Source organism: Carcharodon carcharias, chromosome 14 (assembly GCF_017639515.1).
Source record: "Carcharodon carcharias isolate sCarCar2 chromosome 14, sCarCar2.pri, whole genome shotgun sequence".
NCBI classification, from domain to species: Eukaryota; Metazoa; Chordata; class Chondrichthyes; order Lamniformes; family Lamnidae; genus Carcharodon; species Carcharodon carcharias.
Window position 1 is genome coordinate 4,907,378 of NC_054480.1, and position 27,356 is coordinate 4,934,733.

Genomic DNA, 27,356 nt, shown 5'->3' on the forward strand with positions numbered 1-27,356 from the left:
GCCACCTGACTACCTGTGGGGGCATTACAGCATTAGGTTTGCTTTAGGGGCCCCACCCTACTGCATCCCTCCCCCACCCCGCCCCGCCCCCAATATCCCTCGCACAAGCCAAATAATCTCATCAGCACCCACTGTCACACATTCAAGTGTAAAGTGGGGAGGAACAGGCTGATCCAGTGGATCGGTGCACCAGAAATGGTCATGCCAACATGAGTCATGCCATACAAGGGCAGACTGGCAGAGGCTAGGGAAAACTGGAAGATTACTGTGAGCACTGAGTGAGTCGCTATTCTGGGAGGGAGTTGGGAGTGAGATGGGAATGTGCCATGTCGGGGTGTGGTGGTGGTGGTGGGTCTGGGGGGGGTAATTTTCCCAGTACTGGGGAGCTTTTCTATTGAAACTGAAAAGAGTGAATCTAGTCCGGTCAGTTACCCATGTACGTGTTTGGGACTTTTTTTTTGTTGCTAGCCCTGATGTGGCGTGTAATCTGCACAAAGCCAGAAATAAACCCTGCTGATTTCCTGGCATAAGACACAATTCTTTACACTGCACTTTAACCAGGAAATGACAACTAGCGCTCCACCAAGACTTGTCACTGAGGACGGCCAACATCGAGTGGGAGGGTGTTTCACACCACTCTTTAAATGTCCCTAAATTATTCCAGCTATCCTTTTCATTCCCGATACTACTTCCTGGTCGCCCAGAGTTCGGGCACCCGGTGGAAATGGATTGTGTTTTACGTTGGGAAGTCAAGCAAGGCTTTATATTGTGGCTTGGTGCCAGTTCAGCTCGTTGACCACAGCTCAGCGACCTCTTCAAGTGTGGCTTGAGATTGGCGGACACCACTCTCAACCTTTGGTCGTTGCCCAGTGGCTGATTCCCTCCCAGCTCCGGGTGCTGGTGAGAAGGATTTCTGTGCCCGCGGGAACACCCGGAACAGCCACCTAACGGTTGGCCAGCAGGCGGCATTCCAATTCCAGAGCGGGAGGTTCTTCCCGACAGTAAATGGAATGTGAGGGGCAGCCTGAAGGGGAAGGGTATCCATGACAGGAAGTGAAGAGACCCTGATTTCCCAAGTCAAAGGAAAGATGGAAAGCTAATGGAAATCCCTGGGATGGTTCATTTAAAGGAAAATCCGAAAACCAGGATGTTTGAACAATTTGGAGGAACCGGTCGGGACACCAGGGCATTTTAACGAAAAACCGTGACTTTTAACAACAAACTAGGCCATTTAACAAGAAACCAGGGCTGTCCCGGCAAAATTGGGGCATCTGGTCACTCAATGCACACGGCTCTTTATCAACCCTGAACTTTTACAGACACTGAACCACAATGACGATAATGCCACACGTTTCCTGTTTCTTCATGAAGATAAAAGACAAATAATTTACAGGGTGGTACTCTGCTCACACAAGCATTTACACTACCGTGTTCCAGTGTGTTATGACTTTGAGTCAATACTTAACATTTTAAAAAACTGAACAAAAGACTTCAAAAGATGGCTCTCCGAGGGACACCTGACTTCTTTTGTGGATTGAAGCTGCTCCCCTGTCTGAAGAGGGAACAAAAGGAACCTTCCAGACTGATGTTGAGTCAATGCCTTTTCCTGAAACTAATTCAGAAGGGTATTATCAGCGGAATGGATAAAGGCAATGACTGTCTCAAACTCTCAAGGTGTTAAGCAACAACACAGGATGTGGGACAAACACACCACCCTTTGTATAGAAAAAAAAAACCTCAAACCAGTGCAAGTCACATTTTGGGTGCCTGCTTAAATCAGCAAGAAGCTGCTAGACAACAGAGTTCCACCAAAAGCCACTGAATTATCTGTGAGCCATCAAGCAGCCAAGGTAATTAACAGCAAATACCATGAAAGTGGGAGATTCAAACAGAGAAGGACTCCCCCAAACTGTTCCAGTTAAAGTTCACCTGAGAAACAACGTCCTTGAAATTCGACTACAAGAGACCTCACAACCTGCTGATAATCTTTACAAGACCTTCACTTCAAATACAAAGCATCAACTGTATCTAAGAAATTAAAGGATTGCCACAAAAGAGACTGAGATAATTATAAGCTGTAGCAGTATTCACCTTCATATCTAATCTTTGTACATGAGAGAGGATGTGTGGGATAAGTGAGTGAAACATTGTGTCATTTTGGTGTAAGTCTGTGATAATAAATAACAGTTCTTTTTAAACTCACAAAAGCTTGCTGCTTAATTATTTAACTGGGACACTCTCCAACTAACTTTAAATTAGCACAAGGATAAACCAATAGCAGTCCCATTTGATTAACCCTTTATTGTGGCTATTTTATTTCTACCTGCCTAACTCTAGATTCAAAAGCTATCGCTGATCCAGTTTCATGCCTCATGTCCACACCCTCCCCCACAGTAACCATGGTCTGAATTGGACGTGTGATTGGCGGGTCCGGGAGGGGACAGGAAATGGGCCCCCGACAGCGATCGGCCCCCAGATGCAATTTCATGCTGGCTGGCTAAGTAATGGGCAGCCAACATGAAAAGTTCCCTGAGAAAGGCTCAGTGGGGGGTGGTGGGGAGAGGACGAGGGCACTGACATCACTGCGGCTGCTGGTGAGCATTTCCAGACAGATGCCCCAGGGAGCTGCGGACCTCCCAATCATAAAGGAAAGCACAGAAAGCAACAAAAAAAAAGTGTCTATGCAGCACAATCAAGTGGCTGAAAACATACCTCATTAAAAAAAAAACAATCCCCAGATATTTCTTTTTACTTTAATTCCTTATGGAGATTACTTTAATTCCATTATGGAGAAACCTCTGAATGAGGTTTGACCAACAATGTAAAGGCCACCTGACTGATTGGCCTGTCCCCCAACTGTAAGGTTGGACAGGCCACAAAAAAATCACTTACAATTCGGCCGTTAATGAGCTTAATTGCCTGCTTGGTTGTCGGTGGGAGCTCTTCTGACTTTTGCGTGCACCCGCCAAGCGAAATTCCGTGCAAGTGCGCGATGACATCGAGATGCTTAACCGGGGTCGTCTCACAAGATTTTATGCCTGTTTGAGTGGGGAGTGTGCCCGCCCGTGGGATGTAGAATTCTGGACCATGAGAAAATGATGAGGAGATTTTTTTTTAAATTCATCCACGGAATGTGGATTTCACTGGCTGGGCCCAGCATTTATTGCCCATCCCTAGTTGCCCTTGAGAAGGTGGTGGTGAGCTGCCTTCTTAAACCGCTGCAGTCCATATGGTGTAGGTACACCCACAGTGCTGTTAGGGAGGGAGTTCCAGGATTTTGACCCAGTGACAGTGAAGGAACGACTGATATATTTCCAAGTCAGGATGGTGTATGACTTGGAGGGGAACTTCCAGGGGGTGGTGTTCCCATCTATCTGCTGCCCTTGTCCTTCTAGATGGTAGCGGTCATGGGTTTGGAAGGTGCTGCCTGAAGAGGCCTGGTGAATTCCTGCAGTGCAGGAGATGAACCTCACCCTGATCCAGGGGAACTGAGGCCAGTTGTAATGTCTGTGCTATTGCTCAGGCCAAGAGTAATGGATGTCATGGAGCAGGCATTGAGTATGGGACTACTCTTCATGTTTATTTCTCATCACCAGCATTCCACTGCACCCACCCACAACTGCTATACCCATCAATGAACTTGTATTATGAAATATGGAAATATTGCTCTTGGTGTAAACATTTCTTTACCTCGGTTTCATCAATGCAAGAGAAGTGAAATAAATACACGATTTTGGACCTGGAGCTCCCACTCACAATCTCTCACAAATACAGACATATTCACTTACAGATACAGACTCACTCAATGACATGCACTCTCATACTCACACACATAAACATTCACTCACACAAATTCAAACACACTCACCTGTACGCACACTCAAACACACACACATACTCCAACACACACAGACACACTCACTCACAAAAACACTTACCACTCACACACACACACTCACATAGGCACACTCGCTCACTCACACACACACACACACACGCACGCATACACTCCAACACACGCACACACACACACATACTCACAAACAGACACACTCACCACAATCACATACATAGACACATTCACATAGGCACACTCACTCACACACACACACACACAGACACACACTGACACACTCACTCACAGGCACACACACTCACTCAAATTCACACACACAGATGCACACATGTGTACACGCTGCTATAATTGACCCAATGATATATACATAGATGCGTACTCACTGAAATCTTCAGAAAACAGAATTCAGAGTTGAGATGGGAGAGCTGGCTGTGAGCAGGCTGTCTGCCAACTTTGAATTCTTTCACTTTTCCATAACAACTTTCTCTTTTAAACCTTCCATTACCTGAAGAGTAGAAACAACCCAGCGATTACAGATCTCCAGTAATCGTCATTACAAGCAGCTCTGAGATACTCCAGTCACACGCTCAGCTGTCTGGCAGGTTTGGAAAGTGCATCGATTTCTACTCTGGGCCCAAAATTAATCCAAGGGGTGTTCACTGCCCCGGAGCTGGGACAGAACAAGGATGTGAACTCTATAACATTAATCTGCAGACTAACTGATCAACTACAGACACTTCCGGGAAGACAGTACACCAGTGTGTGGGTGGGTAATTCATTTCCTGTCTAACGTCCACCAGTTCTGTCCAATTAATCGCACTTCCCTTTTTTAGCAAGGAGTAAAGAAATGATATAACTTTTTGGTGCAGTCTCTTGAAAAATCAGGCAGCTGCAGATGGGCAGATAGCTCTGCAAACTCCTGTTCTGGTCAACGTTTAGTAGTTTGATAACTTCCTGTTCAAATCCCTGGATGATTTTAGCCTCTTGGATTTAACCAGGTGTCCAGATCTGACTGTAAACAAACACTTGCAGCAGTTTTATCCATTTCTCAAAGCAACTTGGCACCAAATTAGCCAATCAAATGTTCAGAGTCAATCAAAATCTAAAAGGAAAGAATTTGCATTTATGTAGCGCCTTTCATGACCGCAGGTTGTCCCAAAGTGCTTTACGGCCAATGAAGTACTTTAGAAGTATGGTTTACTGTTTTAATGTAGTCCTTAATTTTCAAATCCTTCACTCCACTCACACACATATCTGACTCAAAGGCATTTACTAACTGGGTAACTCTCCGGGATCAATGAATGAGTAACATTTTCCAGTGAAATTCATTTTCATCACATACAAACCTATAGATATATTCACAAAAGGTTGACTTTTACCCTGAAACACAGAAACGTAGGAACAAGAGGAGACCATTCTGCCCCTTGAGCCTGTTCTGCCATTCAGTGAAATCACAGCTGATCTGTGACCTAACTCCATATACTCACCTTTGCCCCCTATCCCCGAATGCCTTTGGTCAACAAACATTAATCTCAGATTTAAAATTAACAGTTGATCCAGCACCAATTGTCATTTGTGGAAAAGAGTTCCAAACTCCTCTCACCCTTTGTAGAAATGTTTCCTAATTTCACTCATGAAAGCTTGGCTGCTAACTTTTAGACTGTGTCCCCTAGTCCTGGACTCCCCAACCAGGAGAAATAGTTTCTCTTTGTCTCCCCTTTCTGTCCCTGCTCAGGTCTTGAAAACTTTGACCGAATCACCCCGTAACCTTATAAATTCCAAAGAATACAATCCTAGTTTGTGTCATCTCTCTTCATAATTTAACTCTTCCAGCTCAGGTGTCATTCTGGTAAATCTAAGTTTCACTCCCTCCAAGGCCAACATATCCTTCCTAAGGTGTAATGCCTTGAACTGCTCACAGTACTGTGGCTGTGGTCTGACTAAGGTTTTATATAGCTGAAACATGACTTCTACCTCCTTGTATTCTAGTCCTCAGGATGAAAAGGCCAGCATTTCATTAGCCTTTCCGATTATTTTCTGTTCTTTCGGGGAAGTTTCCGGTAAGTGCAAGAAACACAGCAAGAACAAGCTTGCATGTGTTTAGCAGCTTTTCACATTCTGAGGACACCCAGATAGCCAAATGATCCACCACTTTTGAAATTTAGCCACTGAGATGTCCCACAAATGACAAACGAAAGATCAGATGAGTGCAATGGTTAAGGGTTGATTATTGACTGAGACCCATCTCTGCTCTTTGAAATAGTGACTGTTGTGACAGGTGGCCGAATTGGTACTATTGATAGAGTTGACCAGCAGACACTTCTCAGGTGGAAACTTAAAGTTTATTTACCAAGGTACTCAGCAGCAACTATACGCATGCTTTCACTTCAAACTCTATCGCTATAAACTAACTACTAACTACAGAGGTAGCCTGCGCTACTCTCCTATTGGGTACTAAAGATCATGTGATCTTCCTTAACAAGCATTATTCTTAAAGGTATATTACACACTAAATAAAACCATAATTACCACATCCCTCCCCTTTTACTCTGAAATACATTTTATATTTACAAGTACAATTTTCTCAAGACAGCAAAATTACACGGGTAAGTAATTTACAAATTCAGTCTTTCTGGGGATTTCCTTATGCGTGTGGAGTGTCTCACCTCTGCAACTTCAGATGCCTTATCAAGAACCTCCTTTTCTAGAGTTGCCTGAACATCAGCTGCTTCAGTGGGCACCTGCAGTTCTATATCCACAACTCTTACAGGAACATCAGACATGTCTGTACTGGATTAAATTCTCTCAACAAGAAATGCTGATCTGGTTGTGAACACTGGTGAAATCAGTTCTTGGTGATTTGTTTCCCTCTTCCTTAGATGACCCACATGTCTCCATATGACTCGGCCTTCCACCTCCACGTGGTAAGATTGAGGTCCAGTCGCGGCACTTATTTCACCCAGTAACCACTTTGGTCCTTCTCCAAAGTACTTCACACATACCTTCTCTCCCACGGTAAATTTCCTCTCACGACTATGCCAGTCGTGTCTAGTTTTCCGACTTCACTGACTCCTTTCCACCTTCCTCTCTAAATTCGGCATTATTAAGCTCAATCTTGTCCTGAGACAGCGTTTCATCAGTAACTCCATAGGTGTGACACCTGTTGTTGTGTGAGGGATGGTCCTATAATGGAACAGAAAGCGTGCTAGCTTGGTTGCTAAGGAATCTCCACTTAACTTCTTCATGCCAGCCTTGAACGTTTGAACTGCCCTTTTGGCCAGTCTGTTTGAGGAAGGGTGAGTACAGTGAAGCTTTTACATGAGTGATACCATTGAGGTTGATAAACTGCTGAAACTCAGCACTCGTAAATGCCCAAGCCGTTATCAGAAATGACCACTTCTGGTAATCTTTTAATGGCAAAAATTTGACTCAGTTTCTCAATTGTACCAGAAGACATTAGTGACTTCACCTCATATATGTCCATCCATTTTGAGTGAGCATCAACAATGAGCAGAAACATTGTTCCCATGAAAGGTCTCACATAGTCAATGTGTAACCGCACTCATGGTCTTCCTGGCCACTCCCAAATGTGAAACTGAGCTGTTGAAGGTAACTTTTGCAGTTGCTGACATTGCACACAATTCTTCACTAAACTCTCTATTTCGCCATCCATTCCAGGCCACAAAAGTAGCTGTGAGCTATGGTCTTCATTTGGGATATTCCTGGATGTGCACTGTGTAGTTCAACTAAAAATGGCTCCCTTCCCTTTGGAGGAACTATCACTCGTGCTCCCCACAATAAGATGCCATCTTGGCTGGTAATATCATGTCTTCTGTTAAAGCACGGTTTCATTACATCAGATATGGGCACCTGTGACCAACCTTGAAGCACTTGTTCTCATATTTGAGATAGGGCTGGGTCCCGGCTTGTCCAGTCTCTGATTTGTCGAGCACATACCGTTGAGGAATCTAAGGAATTTAATAATAAAACAAGTTCATGTGGAACTGGGACGTCCTCATAATTTTCTTGTAAAGGCAAATGACTAAGTGCATTGGCACTTGCAATTTGATTGCCAGACCTACGTACAAAAGTCTATTTGTATGCTGCCAGGATTAAAGCCAAGGCTACGAGTGGTATAGCCTTGTCCTTTCTGAACAATCCTAGCAATGGTTTGTGGTCTGAAACAATTGTACAATGGCGGTCATGTACATAGTGGTGAAGTTTCTTGACACCAAAAATGATGAACAGGTCTTCTTTATCTATCTGTGGGTATCCCTTTTCCACTGTGGTGAGCGTTCCTGATACGTGACCTATAGGCTGTTCCATGCCATCGTCCATCTGATGAGAGAGCACTGCTCCCACTCCTAGGGGAATGCATCATATATCAACACCAATTCTTTCGTCTGGTCATAATGTACTAATACATTGGATGAGTGCAACAATCGTTTCACCTTTATGAAAGCTTCTTTTTGGGGCGCCTCCCAAGACCAACGTTAGTTCTTTTTGAGTAGAGAATGCAAGGGGTCAGCACTGTAAACAGATTGGGTAAGAACCACCCAGAATAGTTGATCATTCCTAGGAATGATTTGAGCACTGAGGCGTTCTTTGGTGCAGGTGCCTGTGAATCTACCTGGTGACCCAAACAGATTAGTTCCCTCGCTTGGAACGCGCACTTTTCTCTTTTTAAATGAACTCCAGCTTGCAAGAAACGTTTTAAGACTTCTAAGTTTTTTTTATTTGTTCATGGGATGTGGGCATCGCTGGCTAGGCCAGCATTTATTGCCCATCCCTAATTACCCTTGTTCAGAGGGTATTTTTAAGAGTCAACCACATTGCTGTGGATCTGGAGTCACATGTAGGCCAGACCAGGTAAAGATGGCAGATTTCCTTCCCTGAAGGACATTAGTGAACCAGATGGGTTTTTATGGCAATTTACAGTGGTTTCAATGGTCATCATTAGACTTCCAGATATTTAGTGAATTCAAATTCCACCATCTCCCGGGTCCCCAGAGCATTACCCTGGGTCTCTGGATTATCAGTCCAGTGACAATACCACTACTCCATCGTCTCCCCAAAAGTTTGCCAAATGCTCTTTTTCAGTGAATCCTGTCACCAATACATTGTTTAAATAGACAACAACCTGGGGCAGTCCCTGCAGTAAGCTTTCCATTGTCTTCTGAAAGATGGCACAGGCGGAGGAGACACTGATAAGTAATCATGTACATTGGTACAACCCTATATGGGTATTAAGTGTGACAAATTCCCAGGAGGCATTATCGAACTCCAGTTGTTGATAAACATGACTCATGTCAAGCTTTGTGTACGTTATCCCTCCTGCCAGCTAGGCATACAGGTCTTTGATTTTTGCAGTGGGGTGCCTGTTTAGCTCGGCTACTTTATTAACCATCAGTTTGTAGTCTCCACAAATTCAGACACTTTGGTCAGGTTTAAGGACGGGGTCTGTGGGTGCCTCCCATTCTGAGAACTGAACAGCTCGTATAACACCCAGCTTTTCTAGTCTGTTCAGTTCAACATTGACTTTCTCTCGCAGGGCATATGGCACCTTTATGAAGAAAGGGGTTGCTTCCTGATTCACATGAATCTTGGCCTGCAGGCCCTGGGTTTTCTCCAGCTTATCCTTAAAGACAGTGGCATACTTTCTAAGTAGCTCTGGTAGCCCACTTACTCCCAACTGGAAAATTTCAGATCATTCTAACTTAAGCTCCTTTAGCCAGTTTCACCCCAAAGGGTTTGGCCCCTTGCCTGCTACCACCATCAAGGATAGCTTCCATAATGGACAGTTACTCTACTTATGACTCTGACGTGAATGTCTTCACCTGTGTATGTTTTTAATTAGGCAGTTGTTTCTTCTAGATTTAACTGATAGTCCCCATTATTTAGATATCTGAAGGTATGTTCCCCAATTATTGTAGTGAAAGCTCCTGTGTCCACCTCCATTGAACAGGTCTGCCATTTACTTTCACTGTTACAAATATTGGTTCGGACTTTCCAACCTTCAGATTAAACAGCGAGTAAATATCTGAATTTGTTGCTTCAGGCTCTTCTGCATTGTAGATCTCACAGGTTTTTTTCTTTTGTTTAAAAGCCTGCTTGAATCTTTCCTCGCACTGTCTCATTACATGTCCATTTCTGTGACAATAATAACATTTGATTTTTTTAAACTGCCAAACATCATAAAACTGCTTGTTTCCACCTCTATTAGAATTACTTTGTTTTTACGGCTAAGTCATTTTTTCTCATTTTCCAGCCAGCGAGGGGTTGTTTCCCACTTCTCGGCAGAGTCTTGCGCCCTTTTTGGCTGTGGTTTTCCGCCCGATGTGGAGGATGGCACCATTTTGCCTGCCCTGTGTGGCTTTTGAATCTCTTACTGCGCTTTCCATGGCCGGCGCTATCTCTAGCGCCTTCTCGAAATCCAAACTCGCTTCGGACAATAATCTCTCCTGAATCATGTTCTCATTCCCACCCCACACTAACCGGTCCCTGAGCGTGTCGTGTGCAGATGTACCAAACTCACAATGTTCCGTTAACTGCTTCAAACTTGCCACATAGCAGCACCTGTCTCCCCTGGGGCTCTATTTCTCGAGTTAAACTTGAACCGTTGCATCGTTACTGAGGGCTTTGGTTGATAATGACCTTTCACGAAGTCCAACAATTCATCAAAATTTTTAGAATCTGGGGCACAGGGTGCTGTCAAACTGCGGATCAAGCCCTAATCTTTATTCCGACATGTACTCGAGAGGATTGTTCGCCTCTTCCCCTGTAATCTTGTTCACTTGGAAAAAGAATGCGAGGCATTCAATGTAATGAGACCAATTGTCCACGGCTGGATTGAAAGGGTCAATTCTTCTGAATTGCGGCATTCTAACAGGGAATTACTTCTTCGATTCGAATGGAGCTTCTACTTACAATTATTGTCTGAGGTGCAGTCCTGATTTTGTTTCACTTGATTTCTTCTGTTGAACTTGTTTTATCCTTGTTGCCAGTTTGTTGTGAGTGGTGGCTGAGTTGGTACTATTGATAGGGTTGACCAGCAGACACCTCTTGGGTGGAAACTTAAAGTTTATTTACCAAGGTACTCAGCAGCAACTACACGTGTGCTTTCACTTCAAACTCTATCTCTACTCTACTGACTACGAACTACTGAGGAAGCCCACACTACTCTCCTATTGGGTACTAAAGATCATGTGATCTTCTTTAACAAGCATTATTCTTAAAGGTGTATTACACGCTTAATAAAACTATAATTACCACAGTGACCACGCGATCTTTTACATCCACCTGCGTGGGTGGGGTGGGAGGGGAAGAGGAGCCTCAGTTTAATGTCACTCCTCCAAAAGTGCAGAGTGTTGTCCATCCTGGGGAGATAAGTATCAATATTAATAATCAAACTTCTCTTTATCCTGGAGCTACAGAGTCCCCAAAATATACAGGATAAAAGTGGAGTGCCATCAGAAGGCACAGTTTGTTTTCAGCTTTTAGTGTCTGTGTGTTTTCTACAAGAAATGCTTGTGCAAGAAAATAAATAGCTGAAACAATATCAGCCACGAGTGATTAAAGTATAGAAACACAAGAGTAATATTTTAGCACTGCTGCTGTCAGTCAGGCAGCTACAGCTGGGAAAATAATCATGTGAAATTCTCTTTCCTGCCCTGCTTTCTGGCTCATTTTTAATCATTTAATACTGTAATCACTTGTACAACTTCAGTGGGTAGGAAAATAAACTTAGACAGTATTTCTTGCACTCACTGGAAAACTTCCCCTAAAGATCAGAAAATAATCAAAAAGGCTAATGAAATGCTGGTCTTTTCATCCTGAGGACTCGAATACAAAGGGGTGTGTGGGGTTGGGGGGTCGGGGGGAGGGTTCAGTTGCATGGAAATAGAAAAAGTCAAAGTTTAAGGAGAGGGTAAGAGTGCAGGTTAGTGACGAGGCTGACTGCTATCAAAAAGTGAAAGGAAGGGACAGAGTGTGTGAACACCATATTGCACCAAAGGATCATATAAGAGTACGGAAAATTGACAAAAGGGCAAACTTAAAGGCTTTGTATCTGAATCCGCGGAGCATTCAGAATAAAACTAATGAGTCAACAGCGCAAACAGAGATAAATAGGTATGATTTGGAGGTGATTACTAAGATGTGGTTACAGGGAGAACAGGTTTGGGAGTTGAATATCCAAGGGGACTCAGTGTTTCGGAAGGATAGGCAGGAAGGAAAAGGAGGTGGTGTAGCTTTGTTAGTAAAGGAAGAGATCAGTGCTATAGTGAGGAATGATATAGGCACTGGAGAGCAAGATCTCGAGTCAGTCTGGGTAGAAATAAGAAATAACAAGGGAAAGAAGTCCCTGGTGGGAGTAATCTATAGGTCCCCAAACAGTAGTTCAGCAGTGAGGCACAGTATAAACCAGGAAATACTGGGAGCATGTAAGAAAGGCACAGCAATAATCATGGATGATTTTAATATGCATATAGACTGGACTAATCAAATTGGCAAGGGTAGCCTCGAGGGAGAGTTCATAGACTGTATTAGAGATTGTTTCTTGGAGCAATATGTTGTGGAACCAACCAGGGAGTAGGCTATTCTGGATTTGGTTTTGTGTAATGAGTTGGGGTTAATTAATGATCTCATAGTAAAGGTTCCTCTAGGGAAGAGTGATCATAACATGCTAGAATTTCAAGTTCAGTTTGAGAGTGAGAAACTTGAGTCCCACACTAGTGTTCTGGAGTTAAACAAAGGTAACTATATAGGCATGAGGGCAGATTTGGCCCTAGTGGACTGGGCAGGAAGACTACAAGGTTGGACAGTTGATGAACAGTGGCAGATATTTAAGGAGATATTCATTTCCTCCCAAGTAAAATATATCCCAATGAGGAAGAAAGATGGTAAGAGGGGGAAAAAGCATCCATGGCTAAGCAAGGAAGTTAAAGATAACTTAAAGGCAAAAACTAAGGCATACCAAATTGCAAAGGTCAGTGGCAGGCTGGAAGATTGGGAAACTTTTAAAGATCAACAAAGGGTTACTAAAAAAAAAAGAGCAAAGGTAAATTATGAACGAAAACTAGCGCAAAGTGTAAAAACTGATAGCAAAAGCTGCTACAAGTATATAAAAGGAAAGAGAGTAGCTAAAGTGAATGTTGGTCCCTTGGAGGATGAGACTGGGGAGTTAATAGTGGGGAACGCAGAAATGGCAGAGATGCTTATTCAATATTTTTCCTCAGTTTTCACAGTGGAGGACACTAGTACCACCCCAATAGTAGCAGGTAGTGCAGAGGATATAAAGAAGGAGGAACTTAGAACAATCACCATCACTAGACAAAAAGTACTGAGCAAACTATTGGGATTAAAGGGTGACAAGTCCTCAGGATCTGATGGCCTAATCCCAGGTTCTTAAAGGAAGTGGCAGCAGAGATAGTGGATGCATTGGCTATAATATACCAAAATTCCCTGGATTCTGGAAAGGTTCCAGTGGATTGGAAAAATGCTAATATAATGCCCTTATTCAAAAAGAGGGACGAGGCAGAAAGTAGGAAACTATAGACCAGTTAGTTTAACGTCAGTCATTGGGAAATTGTTGGAATCCATTATTAAGGAAGTAGTAATGGGGCATTTGGAAAGTTAAAATACAATCCATCAGAGTCAGCAGGTTTTATGAAGAGTAAATTGTGTTTGACTAATTTGCTAGAGTTCTTTGAAGATGTGACAAGCAAGGTGGATAATGGGGATCCTGTAGCTGTAGTATACCTGGACTTCCAGAAGGCCTTTAATAAGGTGTCACACAAAAGATTTATACAAAGAATGAAGAACAAAAAACAAAGAAAAGTACAGCACAGGAACAGGCCCTTCGGCCCTCCAAGTCTGCGCCGATCAAATTGCCTGTCAAACTAAAACATTTTGCACTTCCGGGGTCCGTATCCCTCTTTTCCCATCCTATTCATGTATTTGTCAAGCTGCCTCTTAAACACCACTATCGTACCTGCTTCCACCACCTCCTCTGGCAGCAAATTCCAGACACTCAATACCCTCTGCGTAAAAAACTTGCCCTGCACATCTCCTCTATAGTTTTCTCCTTTCACCGTAAATCTATGTCCCCTAGTAATTGACTCTTTCACCCTGGGAAAAAGCTTCTGACTATTTACTCTGTGCTTGCCACTCATAATTTTGTAAATTTCTATCAAGTCGCCCCTCAATCTCCATTGCTCTAGTGAGAACAATCCGAGTTTCTCCAACCTTTCCTCATAGCTAATAACCTCCAGATCAGGCAGCATCCTGGTAAACCTCCTCTGCACCTTCTCCAATGCCTCCATATCCTTCTGGTAATGTGGTGACCAGAATTGCATGCAATATTCCAAATGTGGCCTAACCAAAGTTCTATACAGCTGCAGCATGACTTCCCAACTTTTATACTCAATACCCCTGCCGATGAAGGCAAGCATGCCATATACCTTCCTGACTACCTTATCCAACTGTGTTGCCACTTTCAGTGACCTGTGGACCTGTACACCCAGATCCCTCTGCCCGTCAATGCACTTAAGGGTTCTGCCATTTACTGTATAATTCCAGCCAGTATTAGACCTTCCAAAATGTATTACCTCGCATTTGTCCGCATTAAACTCCATCTGCCATTTCTCTGCCCAAGTCTTCAACTGATCTATATCCGTTGTATCCTTTGACAATCCTCTTCACTATCTGCAACTCCTCCAACCTTAGTATCGTCTGCAAACTTACAAATTAGCCCAGTTACATTTTCCTCCAAATCATTTACATATACTACAAACAGCAAAGGTTCCAGCACTGATCCCTGCGGAACACCACTAGTCACAGCTCTCCATTCAGAAAAGCACTCTTCTTCCACTGCTACCCTGTCTTCTATGACCAAGCCAATTCTGTATCCATCTTGTCAGCTCACCTCTGATGCCATGCGACTTTACCTTCTGTACCAGTCTGCCATGAGGGACCTTGTCAAAGGCCTTAGTGAAATCCATGTAGATAACATCCACTGCCCTTCCATCGTCGATCATCTTTGTCACTTCCTCAAAAAACTCAATCAATTTAGTGAGACACAACCTCCCCTTCACAAAACCATGCTGCCTCTCACCAATACACCCATTTGCTTCCAAATGATAGTAAATCCTGTCATGAAGAATCTTCTCCAATAATTTCCCTCCCACTGACGTAAGGCTCACCGGCCTGTAATTTCCTGGATTATCCCTGCTACCTTTCTTAAACAATGGAACAACATTGGCCATTGTCCAGTCCTCTGGGACCTCACCCGTAGCCAGTGAGGATACAAAGATTTCTGTCAAGGCCCCACCAATCTCCTCCCTTGCCTCCCTCAGTACTCTGGGGTAAATCCCATCTGGCCCTGGGGACTTATCTACCTTAATATTCTTCCAGACGCCTAACACCTCCTCTTTTTTGATCTCAACATGATCCAGGCTATCTACACACTCTTCCTTAGACGAATCGACCGCTAAGTCCTTCTCTTTGGTGAATACTGATGAGAAGTCCTCATTTAGTATCTCTCCCAACACAAGATAAGATCACGCGGAGTTAGGGGCAATATATTAGCTTGGATAGAGGATTGACTAACCAACAGAAAGCAGAGAGTTGGGATAAATGGGTCTTTTTGTGGATGGCAAGCTGTAACTAGTGGGATGCCACAGGGTTCGGTTCTTGGGTCCCAATTATTTACAATCTATATTAATGACTTGGATTCAGGGAAAGAAGGCACTATAGCTAAATTTGCAGTTGAAACCAAAATAGGTGGGAAAGTAAGTTGCAACGAAGAAATAAGAAATTTACAAATGGATATGGACAGGTTAGGTGAATGGGCCAAGATTTGGCAGATGGAGTTTAATGTGGATATGAGTGAGGTTATCCATTTTGGTCGGAAGAATAAAAAGGCGACTTATTATTTAAATGGAGAGAAACTTCAGAATGCTTCAGTGCAGAGGGATCTGGGTGTCCTCATGCATGAATTGCTGAAAGCTAGTATGCAGGTACAGCAGGTAATAAGGAAGGCAAATGGAATTTTAGCATTTATAGCTAAAGGAATACAGTATAAAAATAGGGAAGTGTTGTTGCAACTGTACAAGGCATTGGTGAGACCGCACCTGGAGTACTGTGCACAGTTTTGGTCCCCTTACCTGAGGAAGGATGTAGTTGCACTGGAGGCGGTTCAGAGGAGGTTCACTAGATTGATTCCAGAGATGTGGGGCTTGTCTTATGAGGAGAGATTGAGCAGTTTAGGCCTATACTCGCTAGAGTTTAGAAGGATGAGAGGAGATCTAATTGAGGTTTATAAGATGCTCAAGGGGATAGATAAAGTAGCCGTGGAGCAGGTGTTCCCTCTTGTGAGGCTTTCTAGAATGAGAGGCTATAATTTTAGGCTAAGGGGTGGTAGATTTAAATGTTATTTTAATTAGTTAATTACTTTTAGGCTAAGGGATGGTAGAGGAGGAATTACTTTTCTCAAAGGGTCATGAATCTGTGGAATTCACTACCTCAGTGGATGCCGGGACGCTGAATAAATTTAAGGAAGAGATAGGCAGATTTTTAATTAGTAACGGGGTGAAAGGTTATGAAGAGAGGGCGGGGAATTGGAGTTGAGGCTGAAATGAGGTTAGCCATGATTGCATTGAATGGCGGGGCAGGCTCGAGGGACTGAATTGCCTTCTACTGCTCCTAGTTCTTATGTTTCATTATGAATCAGTGAAAGACAATGTTTATCAGGAACATTGGAACAGGAGGAGACCATCAGCCTGCCAAGCCTTCAGTGAGATCATGGCTGACCTGCAACTGAACTCCATATACCAACATTTATCCCATATGCCTTAAAATCCTCGGTTAACAAAAAACTATCAACCTCAGGTTTAAAATTAACGATTGATCCAGTTTCAGCTGCTGTTTGTGGAAGAGAGTTCCAAACTTCTACCACCCTTTGTGTAGAAGTAATTCCTAATTTCACTCCTCAAAGATCTGGCTCGAATTTTTACACTCCATTCCCTATTCCTACACTCCACAGCCAGTGGAACTAGTTTATCTCTATCTACATTTTAAGTTCCCCCAAAATAGTTCAAACTAGTTGCTCCTCACAGTGCACCCTCAGCACTGCACTGGGAAGTGTCACTGAAGATGTTGTGCTCAAGCCTCTGGAGTTGGGCTTGAACCTGCAATCCTCTCACAAAGCCATTGAGGGATATGATAAGAGGGTATGAACAATAAGGTGTTAACAAAGTAAGCAAGCTCCAATCTAGAGACTTGAGTATCGGATCCAAGCTGACACACCCAGCATAGCACTGAGGGAGTGCTGCACTGTTGGAGAAGCCATCTTTCGAACGAGACATTCATTCGAGGCTTTGACCGCTCTCTGAAGTGCACATAAAAATTCCCATACAAAAACAAAAACAGAATTACCTGGAAAAACTCAGCAGGTCTGGCAGCATCGGCGGAGAAGAAAAGAGTTGATGTTTCGAGTCCTCATGACCCTTCGACAGAACTTGAGTTCAAGTCCAAGAAAGAGTTGAAATATAAGCTGGTTTAAGGTGTGTGTGTGTGGGGGGTGGAGAGATAGAGAGACAGAGAGGTGGAGGGGGGGGTGTGGTTGTAGGGACAAACAAGCAGTGATAGAAGCAGATCATCAAAAGATGTCAACAATAATAGAACAAAAGAACACATAGGTGTTAAAGTTAAAGTTGGTGATATTATCTAAACGAATGTGCTAATTAAGAATGGATGGTAGGGCACTCAAGGTATAGCTCTAGTGGGGGTGGGGAGAGCATAAAAGATTTTTAAAAATTTTTAAAAATAATGGAAATAGGTGGGAAAAGGAAAATCTATATAATTTATTGGAAAAAAAAAGAAAGGGGGAAACAGAAAAGGGGTGGGGATGGGGGAGGGAGCTCACGACCTAAAGTTGTTGAATTCAATATTCAGTCCGGAAGGCTGTAAAGTGCCTAGTCGGAAGATGAGGTGTTGTTCCTCCAGTTTGCGTTGGGCTTCACTGGAACAATGCAGCAAGCCAAGGACAGACATGTGGGCAAGAGAGCAGGGTGGTGTGTTAAAATGGCAAGCGACAGGGAGGTTTGGGTCATTCTTGCGGACAGACCACAGATGTTCTGCAAAACGGTCACCCAGTTTACGTTTGGTCTCTCCAATGTAGAGGAGACCACATTGGGAGCAACGAATGCAGTAGACTAAGTTGGGGGAAATGCAAATGAATGCTGCTTCACTTGAAAGGAGTGTTTGGGTCCTTGGACGGTGAGGAGAGAGGAAGTGAAGGGGCAGGTGTTGCATCTTTTGCGTGGGCATGGGGTGGTGCCATAGGAGGGGTTTGAGGTGATGGACGAGTGGACCAGGGTGTCCCGGAGGGAGCGATCCCTACGGAATGCCGATAAGGGGGATGAAGGGAAGATGTGTTTGGTGGTGGCATCATGCTGGAGTTGGCGGAAATGGCGGAGGATGATCCTTTGAATGCGGAGGCTGGTGGGGTGATAAGTGAGGACAAGGGGGACCCTATCATGTTTCTGGGAGGGAGGAGAAGGCGTGAGGGCGGATGCGCGGGAGATGGGCCGGACACGGTTGAGGGCCCTGTCAACGACCGTGGGTGGAAAACCTCGGTTAAGGAAGAAGGAGGACATGTCAGAGGAACTGTTTTTGAAGGTAGCATCATTGGAACAGATGCAACGGAGGCGAAGGAACTGAGAGAATGGGATGGAGTCCTTACAGGAAGCGGGGTGTGAGGAGCTGTAGTCGAGATAGCTGTGGGAGTCGGTGGGTTTGGAATGGATATTGGTGGACAGTCTATCACCAGAGATTGAGACAGAGAGGTCAAGGAAGGGAAGGGAAGTGTCAGAGATGGACCACGTGAAAATGATGGAGGGGTGGAGATTGGAAGCAAAATTAATAAATTTTTCCAAGTTCCGACGAGAGCATGAAGCAGCACCGAAGTAATCATCGATGTACCGGAGAAAGTGTTGTGGAAGGGGGCCAGAGTAGGACTGGAACAAGGAATGTTCCACATACCCCATAAAGAGACAGGCTTGGCTGGGGCCCATGCGGGTACCCATAGCCACACCTTTTATTTGGAGGAAGTGAGAGGAGTTGAAGGAGAAATTGTTCAGCGTGAGAACAAGTTCAACCAGACGGAGGAGAGTAGTGGTGGATGGGGATTGTTCGGGCCTCTGTTCGAGGAAGAAGCTAAGGGCCCTCAGACCATCCTGGTGGGGGATGGAGGTGTAGAGGGATTGGACGTCCATGGTGAAGTGGAAGCGGTTGGGGCCAGGGAACTGGAAATTGTTGATGTGATGTAAGGTGTCGGAGGAATCACGGATGTAGGTGGGAAGGGACTGGACAAGGGGAGAGAGAAGGGAGTCAAGATAAGAAATGAGTTCTGTGGGGCAGGAGCAAGCTGAGACGATCGGTCTACCGGGGCAGTTCTGTTTGTGGATTTTGGGTAGGAGATAGAAGCGGGCCGTTCGAGGTTGGGCGACTATCAGGTTGGAAGCTGTGGGAGGGAGATCCCCAGAGGAGATGAGGTCAGTGACAGTCCTGGAAACAATGGCTTGATGTTCAGTGGTGGGGTCATGGTCCAGGGAGAGGTAGGAGGAAGTGTCTGTGAGTTGACGCTCAGCCTCCGCGAGGTAGAGGTCAGTGCGCCAGACAACAACAGCACCACCCTTGTCAGCGGGTTTGATGACAATGTCAGGGTTGGACCTGAGAGAATGGAGTGCAGTAAGTTCAGAGAGAGACAGGTTAGAATGGGTGAGAGGAGCAGAGAAATTGAGACGACTAATGTCGCGCCGACAGTTCTCAATGAAAAGATCAAGAGAAGGTAAGAATCCAGAGGGAGGGGTCCAGGTGCAGGGAGAATATTGGAGATGGGTAAAAGGATCCGTTGAACTGGGAGAGGACTCCTGCCCAAAGAAGTGAGCCCGGAGACGAAGACGGAGGAAGAAGATTCCCATGGCTGAGAAAGATAGATTTTTGAACTATTAGGGAGACAAGGGCAGAAAAGTAGAGCAACTCACCTCCTGACTCCCCAAAGCCTGTCTACCACCTACAAGGCACAAGTCAGGTGCGTGATGGAATACTCCCCACTTGCCTGGATGAGTGTAGCTCCCACAACATCAATAAGCTTGACACTATCCAGGACAAAGCAGCACAGCTTGACAGGCCCTCATCCATAAACATTCATTTCCTCCACCACTGATGCACACTGGCAGCAGTGTGTGTACCATCTACAAGATGCACTGCAGCAACTTGTCAAGGCTACTTTACTTCGACAACACCTTCCAAACCTGCGACCAAGAAGGACAAGGGCAGCAGATAGATGGGAACACCACCACCTGCAAGCTCCCCCCAAGCCCTACACACCTGACCCATCATCCTGACTTGGAAATATGTCGCCGTTCCTTCACTGATGCTGGGTCAAAATCCTGGAACTCCCTCCCTAACAGCACTGTGGCTGTACCTACACCACATGGACTGCCGGCTTGAGGGGCTGCTCCTGCTCCTATTTCATATGTCTCACATTTTTATTTATCAGCAAATCTCATTTATTTTTAAAATCCTTATATCAGTCAGCGCTTGAGAAGGAGCCCCTTGAGGCAGAAGACGTCCCAAGATTAACCACATCTTAGTAACAATGTCCAACAGCGGCTGGGCCATTGTGAACACCCCATAAAGAACAGCTTGGCTTTATCTTGAGAACATTCATTCATTTCCGTTCTTTACTTAAACGCAACTGACTTCCTTTCTCTCTCTTATAAATAATTTCTTTCATTTCTGTTTTTGACAACTACTTCCCTTAGTTTCACTTCCTCTGGTTTCCACTCTCCAATTGGTCCAAAATCACTTTAACACTCATGGAATAGGAGGATCAGAATCAGCTTGGATGAAAAAAATTGGCTTAAGGATAAAAAATAGTCAGTTGTGGTAAACGATTATTTTCCAGATTGGGGAATGGTAGATAGTGTGTTCCCCTAGGGTCAGTAAATTGTTTTTTTAAAAAAAAATATAGGTTTCATGGATATCGGAGTACTGAGTAAAATTTCAAAAGGTGCCGATGATTCCAAACTTTCAGATGTGTCTGACAGTGAGAATGACCAATCAACTGCAACAGGAAATGGACAGTCTAGCAGAATGGGTAGACAAGTGGCAGACAGAATTTAATACAGAGGAGTGAGAGGTGATGCATTTTGGCATTAGTGATAGGGAGAGGCAATATAGACAGTGCAAATCTGGGAAATTCCACCGTAAGTGCGGTAGTGGTCAAGAGAAAGAACGGTTCTCTCACTGGCCACAATGACGGCTCTTCTCTCCTAATAATCCCAACCCCTCCTCATTAATCATGCATTCCCGGAAACACACTATTTCAATGGTGGGCAGCCTCAGATTTAGCCATCACTTCATCACCTTGCCACTGCCTCACACTGGGTGCCATATTTAAAGTGCATCCATGTGCACACCTCTCAGTGCTTCCAGCCCAGGACTGCTGCATTGAAGACATGGCCCCGAAAGGCAAGAAAACTTCAGTGACATGTCCCTGGAATACCTTTTGGATGCCATGGAGGCCCACCATGATGCTCTCTACGCCCACACTGGCCGCAGGAGGGGCAACATCACCAATCCGGCTTGGGAGGGGGTGGCAGCACCATCAATGCCAACATCCTGCAAAAGAGGGCAGCCACCCAGTGCTGAAAGAGGATGAATGATCTCCTCTGATGCACCAGGTTAAATCACTCTCTTCATCACTCTCAACTCTCACACTTACAAACTTATCGCACATCCTCACTCACTGCCAGTTCAAGCGACATCGCCATTCACTGTCTCTCTCACACACCTTCATCTGCCCTGTGGATCATGTCCTCATCCCATCCATGGCAGCACTCACCACCCACACATGCCAGGCATGCTTATTATCTGGCCTGGCAGCCATCCTGCTTACACTCACAACATATCTATTCGTGCAGGTCAAGCTGGCACACAAGAGGGAGAGGGCGCAGATTGGTGGAGGAATGCCCGCCATCATGGTCCTCACAGACTTTGAAAATAGAGTCAAGACAGCTGACCAGCGAAGATCTGGACCAATCCTGTGCTGACAGTGAGGTTGGCGATGCTCTACCAAGAGAGGATCCAGCAGCATAACATCCATCAGACCATGCTGCGAGTGATGTGTCCTGCTTCACAGGCCACTGCCATGCACTAATTATCTCTCCTTGCTTTCACAGGCACAACTAAGAAACTGAGGGGGTCTATGGCCCAGATCCTCGACTCAAGCCCTGAAGACACCTTAAAAGAGGAATCTGTTGAAACCCTCGTTGAAGACCCGTCACAGCACTCACCCACACCCGCCACCAGTGCACAGACACACACCTCGGTGGGACCTAGTTCTACATTAGCCTCTGGGATCACAATCTGGTGAGCACATCGCACTGTCTGATCCACAGCAGGGACCTCCCAGGTCCCCGGCACTCGGAGGACTGCTGGAGGCCAGAATATTGCTGAGTCTGAGTCAGATAACAAGCCTCTGGACTCAGTCATACCTCGGTTGGGGCAAAGGCAAGCTCGGGAAGATCAGGAAGGGATGTCCACTGCACTCCTCAAATTGCAAGGTACGACAGAGGAGCTCGTCCACCTTCAGTCTGAGGTGATAGCTCTGCCATGCCAATGCACCAAGGTCAACACTGGTAGAGTGTCGGCCATCATGGACACCGTAATCCAGGATATTGGCCCTGCACTGCTGCAAGGGCTGAACTCCATCGCTGGTGCCCTAGTGGGCCTCCAGCAGTGTCAACGGAGGAGGGATGCGGGGTAGTTCGATCTCACTGCAGCTTCCTCTCCTCCTCAAGGACTCAGCCAAGGTCCCTTGGGCACCCATGGGGAGGATGATCAGCAGGTGCACACCCAGGGCCTATCCACCCAGGTGACTCTGAGAGTGTCCGGCCTATCTAAATTCCCTCTTCCTCTGACCCCAGCAGCTCCAGATCCACAGGCTGAGAAGGGTACCACTGTCACACAGTACCATTTGTAACTCCTGACTCCCCAAAATGTTTCAACAATCTACAAGGCAAAAGTCAGGAGTGTGATGGAATACTCTCCTTGCCTGGATGAGTGTAGCTTTAACAACACTCAAGAAGCTTGACACCATCCAGGACAAAGCAGCCGCTTGACTGGCACCACATCCACAAACATTCATTCCCTCCACCACAAGAAACAGTAGCAGCAGTGTGTACCATCTACAAGATACACTGCAGGAATTCACCAAGGCTCCTTTGACAGCACCTCCCAAACCCGTGACCACCACCATCTAGAAGGACAAGGGCAGCAGATAGATGGGAACATCACCAACTGGAAGTTCCCAAGTCACTTACCATCTTGACTTGGAAATATATCGCCGTTCCTTCACAGCTCCCTCCCTAACAGCATTGTGGGTGTACCTACACCACATGGACTGCAGCGGTTCAAGGCAGCAGCTCACCACCACCTTCTCAAGGGCAATTAGGGATGGGCAATAAATGCTGGCCTAGCCAGCGACGCCCATATCCCATAAATGTATTTTAAAAAAAGAGCCCCTAAAGCTGGCTTGTGTCACCCATCCCCTCCTATCAAGGTCATCACAGACAGGGCATAGCAGTCAGCAGGCTGCCTCCACCTCTGCTGTGGATGTCGGGAGAGTCCTGGGCTGGTGGCACAGAGTCCGTCATTCTCTCTCTGTGAGCTCCCAGCACCTTTGAGGTGCGGTTGGCCCCCATCTCATCAGCATCTGTGTCCGGTGTCAGGGTGGTCCTGAAGGGTTCAGCTCACAAAGGATGCCATAGGGGCAGGACAAGTTAAAAGTTTCCCCACTGCATCTCCATTGACCTTGTTCACAGAGCTCAAGTGAGGTGCCATCAGCCAGACAGGAGTCAGGCATTCATGTAAGGTAAAAGCAAAATACTGCGGATGCTGGAAATCTGAAACAAAAACAAAAATAGCTGGAAAAACTCAGCAGGTCTGACAGCATCTGCGGAGAGGAAGACAGGGTTAACGTTTTGAGTCCGAGAGAAGAGAAATAGAAATGTGCTGAAATATGAGCTGTTTAAGTGGGGTGGGACAGTTGGAGCTGGATAGAGGGCCAGTGATAGGTGGAGGCAAAGGAGAGATTTGTCTATGACATCTTTGGCAATCTCGCCTTTCCCTCCACCTCTCGCTGGCCCTCTATCCAGCTCCACCTGTCCCGCCCCCCTTAAACAGCTTATATTTCACCATGTTACTACTTCTCTTTAGTTCTGAAGAAGTCATACGGACTCGAAACGTTAACTCTGTCTTCCTCTCCACAGATGCTGTCAGACCTGCTGAGTTTTTCCAGCGATTTTTCTTTTTGATTCACATAAGGTATGTGAGGATCTATGGACTGACCCTACTGCATTTGTCATCATCCTCTTGGAAGGTGGCAAATATGAGCATCCATTGCGTCTCCATGACAGAAGCCTTATCACAGAGGGTATGTGTGCTGCCATCAGCCAAATTGGAGTCAAATGTTCATAGATGCCACGTGAAGATCTATGGTGTCTCCTCATTGCATGTCGTCATCATCCTCCACAAATCTAGCAGCCGTAAGAACCTCCCAAGCATACCTGCCTCGTCTGGCCAGTGTGATGGCCTCATTGTCATCAGCCTCACCTTCAACAGCCTCCTCACACTCATCCCTGTCGACATTCTCCTCATTGGAGGAGGCCTGCAGCTCCTCCTCAGCCAGCTACTCCTCTTTTTGCAGTGCCAGGTTGTGAAGGGCACAGCAGGCGACGACGATGCGTGACAACCTCTGTGGACTATATTGCAGGGCTCCACCAGATCGTTCCAGGCATGAGTGGCCTCCTGTGCACAATGACTCTACAACTTAATCTTCCTCCTCAGTTTGGGCCCTCATCACCCCTTTGCCTTGTGTCCATCGCTTTCCAATTTTCATTCCCTCCTCTCCGTGTTGTATTGGTGAAAGGTCACTGACCTGAAATGTAATCTATTTCCCCTTGACATAGAGCCAGATTTAAACCGTGTCTGCATTCAAATTAAATCCATGCCACACAGATTATTGGATATTTATGGGCAGCTTTCTACGAGGTCAGCACTGAATACCATTTCTTTGTCCCTGACTGAAAAATCTGGGCCATTATTTGCTTTGGTGACTCAATTTCAGATGCTGTCTGATAATTGCTCCTGTGAGGTGCTGTGGGATGCTTTACCACATAGAGGAGATATACAAATGCAAGTTGTTGTTGAAAGGCCTGCTGAAACTAGCTGATCGACAGTCCCTCCAAACCCAGTAAACAATATTAACAACATGAAACTACTTCCCCTACCGATAAAAAATGTTACACAGGACCACTGATTTCATCTTTCACTGAAACTAAAAGCAAGACTTGTTTGAAGACATCGCAGCCTTTATTACCACACTCAGCTGTGTTACAGGAAAACAAACATTTTCAACCACATCATTTGAACAACTGTTTGGACATAATTGCTACATAAGGAGGATACAAACACAGTCAAAAATATTACAGTTGTTTCTTTAACCAGTGTATTGAAACTTTAGTCCGTGATGTATGGAAAAAATAATTTTCACCCTTTAAAGGGGGATACTCACTATTTCATGGAATTATTTTTCAAAGGGCTCAACTCCTTGAATAATTAACTGGGGCTGGAGGGATGGGGATAAAGTGCAGCAAAGTTCAGCGCATGTGTTGCAAAGAGATGGTCTGTACTGGAGCTTAGTAAAATCTGGAAGAGTCTCCTGCAAAATGCTTAAACTGGCAACAATGCCCTGTTAAGAAGTAAAGACAAACCACAGTGAATTTAAGTTTGTGAGTGCAACATTCAACAAAAGAACACAAAGCTCTATCACGTCATGTCTAGACTCCCTCGTTCTCTTAGTGTAGGCGCAAGTATACAGTTCAATATGATGCATAAAATAGGCATTCACAGTGCAACATTTCTAAATGGACAGACATGGACTATTTTGCAACAGCCCCCTTAAATCACTATTTTAAATTAATATAATATCTTAAAAAATAAAACTATATTTAAGTTCAAGCACTGTTATTTATAATAAAATGGTGCAAGTTTATGCTGCAGTAATTTCTCCTACTTCCGAAAAGTGCATTTCAGGGGTGAGAGTGGAGGGCTGGGATTGCAGTGTGCTGTCTCTGCTTCCACCACCCACCCCAAAACCTCCCCCACTATCAATCTAAAATCTCCAGTGTCCCAGCCTCTAGCATTATTTCACAAGGGAGGAAGCTATTTTACTGGTTCTGAGGAAGCTGATACCAGAGAATACAAAAAAACAACAGGTCAAAAGTGCAAAGGACGCATGCAGGAATAGGAAGCTCCAACCCCCAAATCTCAGCCAAAAGCAAGTTGGGCCAGTGTTGGTATGTAGCATGATTGCTACAGGGAGCATGCTCAATGTTCCCAGTACAGGGTCTAATCAAATGCAGGATGGGTCATAATTGGGAACCCAGACTGCCTGATACAAAGGGATTTGGTTAAAAGAAGCATTAAATCCAACCAAACATTGAGTTATCCAGGAAGTGATTGAATGTGTCTCCTGCCATCTTTTCCATCCATTTTGTGAGCTTTGGGTTGGCGTGGGTTCTGGGGGTCATTCTTGCTGTTGATAGGAAGCTGTTCAATAAACCTTCTTGCTTGGACTGCACAGACTAATCATCGAACAGCCCAAAGCCCATGTCTTCATCAGACTCGTCCGATTCTTCCTTAACCTCGGCTTTCTTCTCTTCAGCTGTTAGGATGAAACAGACAGTTAGCTTTGGGATGAGACAGAGGGTTAACTTTAGAAGCAGTAACAAGGTTACTGAGCCATGTTTCATACGAGCATGCAAACACCGATAGGCAAGGAGATAGGCAAGAGCAGCTGATCCATCGTATTTGCTCCACCCTTCACGATGGCTGCAGCTTTGTGACTAGGTTCTCCCATTACCCATTTTCCATCAGACATCTGATCCCCTTGGCAAGAAAAACTCAGGGCCAATAAGGGACAAAATTCCTCACTGACCCCCTCAAGCCACTGAAACTAGTCCAGGAGGTCAAGCCATAAAGATGCTTTGAGATGGAGATAAGGGGAAAATCCTTCAGTCAGAGGGTTGTGAATCTTTGGGATTCTGCACCCCAGAGGGCTGCGGATGCTCAGTTGTTGAGTATATTTAAGACAGAGATGGATAGATTTTGAACACTAAAGAATTACAGGATATGGGGATGGTGCAGAAAAATGGAGCTGATGCAGATCTGCCATGATCTTATTGAACGGCACAGGCTCAAGGGGCTGAATGGCCTTCTCCAGCTCCAATTTCATATGTTCTTAAGTTTGTTTTTAACCTTTTACCTGCTCTGGTCAGGAACTAGTCCAGCTTCCTCTTGAAAGCAGAGATACAGTACCCACCAGTACTTCCATTGCCAACTATTCTCTATGGTCACTGGCAATGACGTT

General features: G+C 45.1%; 2 protein-coding genes across 4 annotated transcripts in view; both read right to left on the minus strand.

Moving 5' to 3' along the window:
* Positions 1-4,574, minus strand: part of LOC121287426 (DENN domain-containing protein 3-like) — a 177,249-nt gene extending 172,675 nt beyond the window's left edge. For 2 of the 3 annotated variants that reach the window (XM_041205296.1, XM_041205295.1), the window contains exon 1: positions 4,240-4,574. The gene's annotated coding sequence lies outside the window, so the exon portion shown is untranslated. The remainder of the gene's footprint in view (positions 1-4,239) is intronic. The other variant, XM_041205294.1, reaches the window with a different exon arrangement.
* A 20,704-nt stretch (positions 4,575-25,278) lies between these two features.
* Positions 25,279-27,356, minus strand: part of LOC121286764 (60S acidic ribosomal protein P1-like) — a 71,629-nt gene continuing 69,551 nt past the window's right edge. Inside the window, exon 4 of the mRNA XM_041203797.1 lies at positions 25,279-26,651. Coding sequence (XP_041059731.1) covers positions 26,572-26,651 — 80 coding nt within the window. The 3' untranslated portion in view covers positions 25,279-26,571. The remainder of the gene's footprint in view (positions 26,652-27,356) is intronic.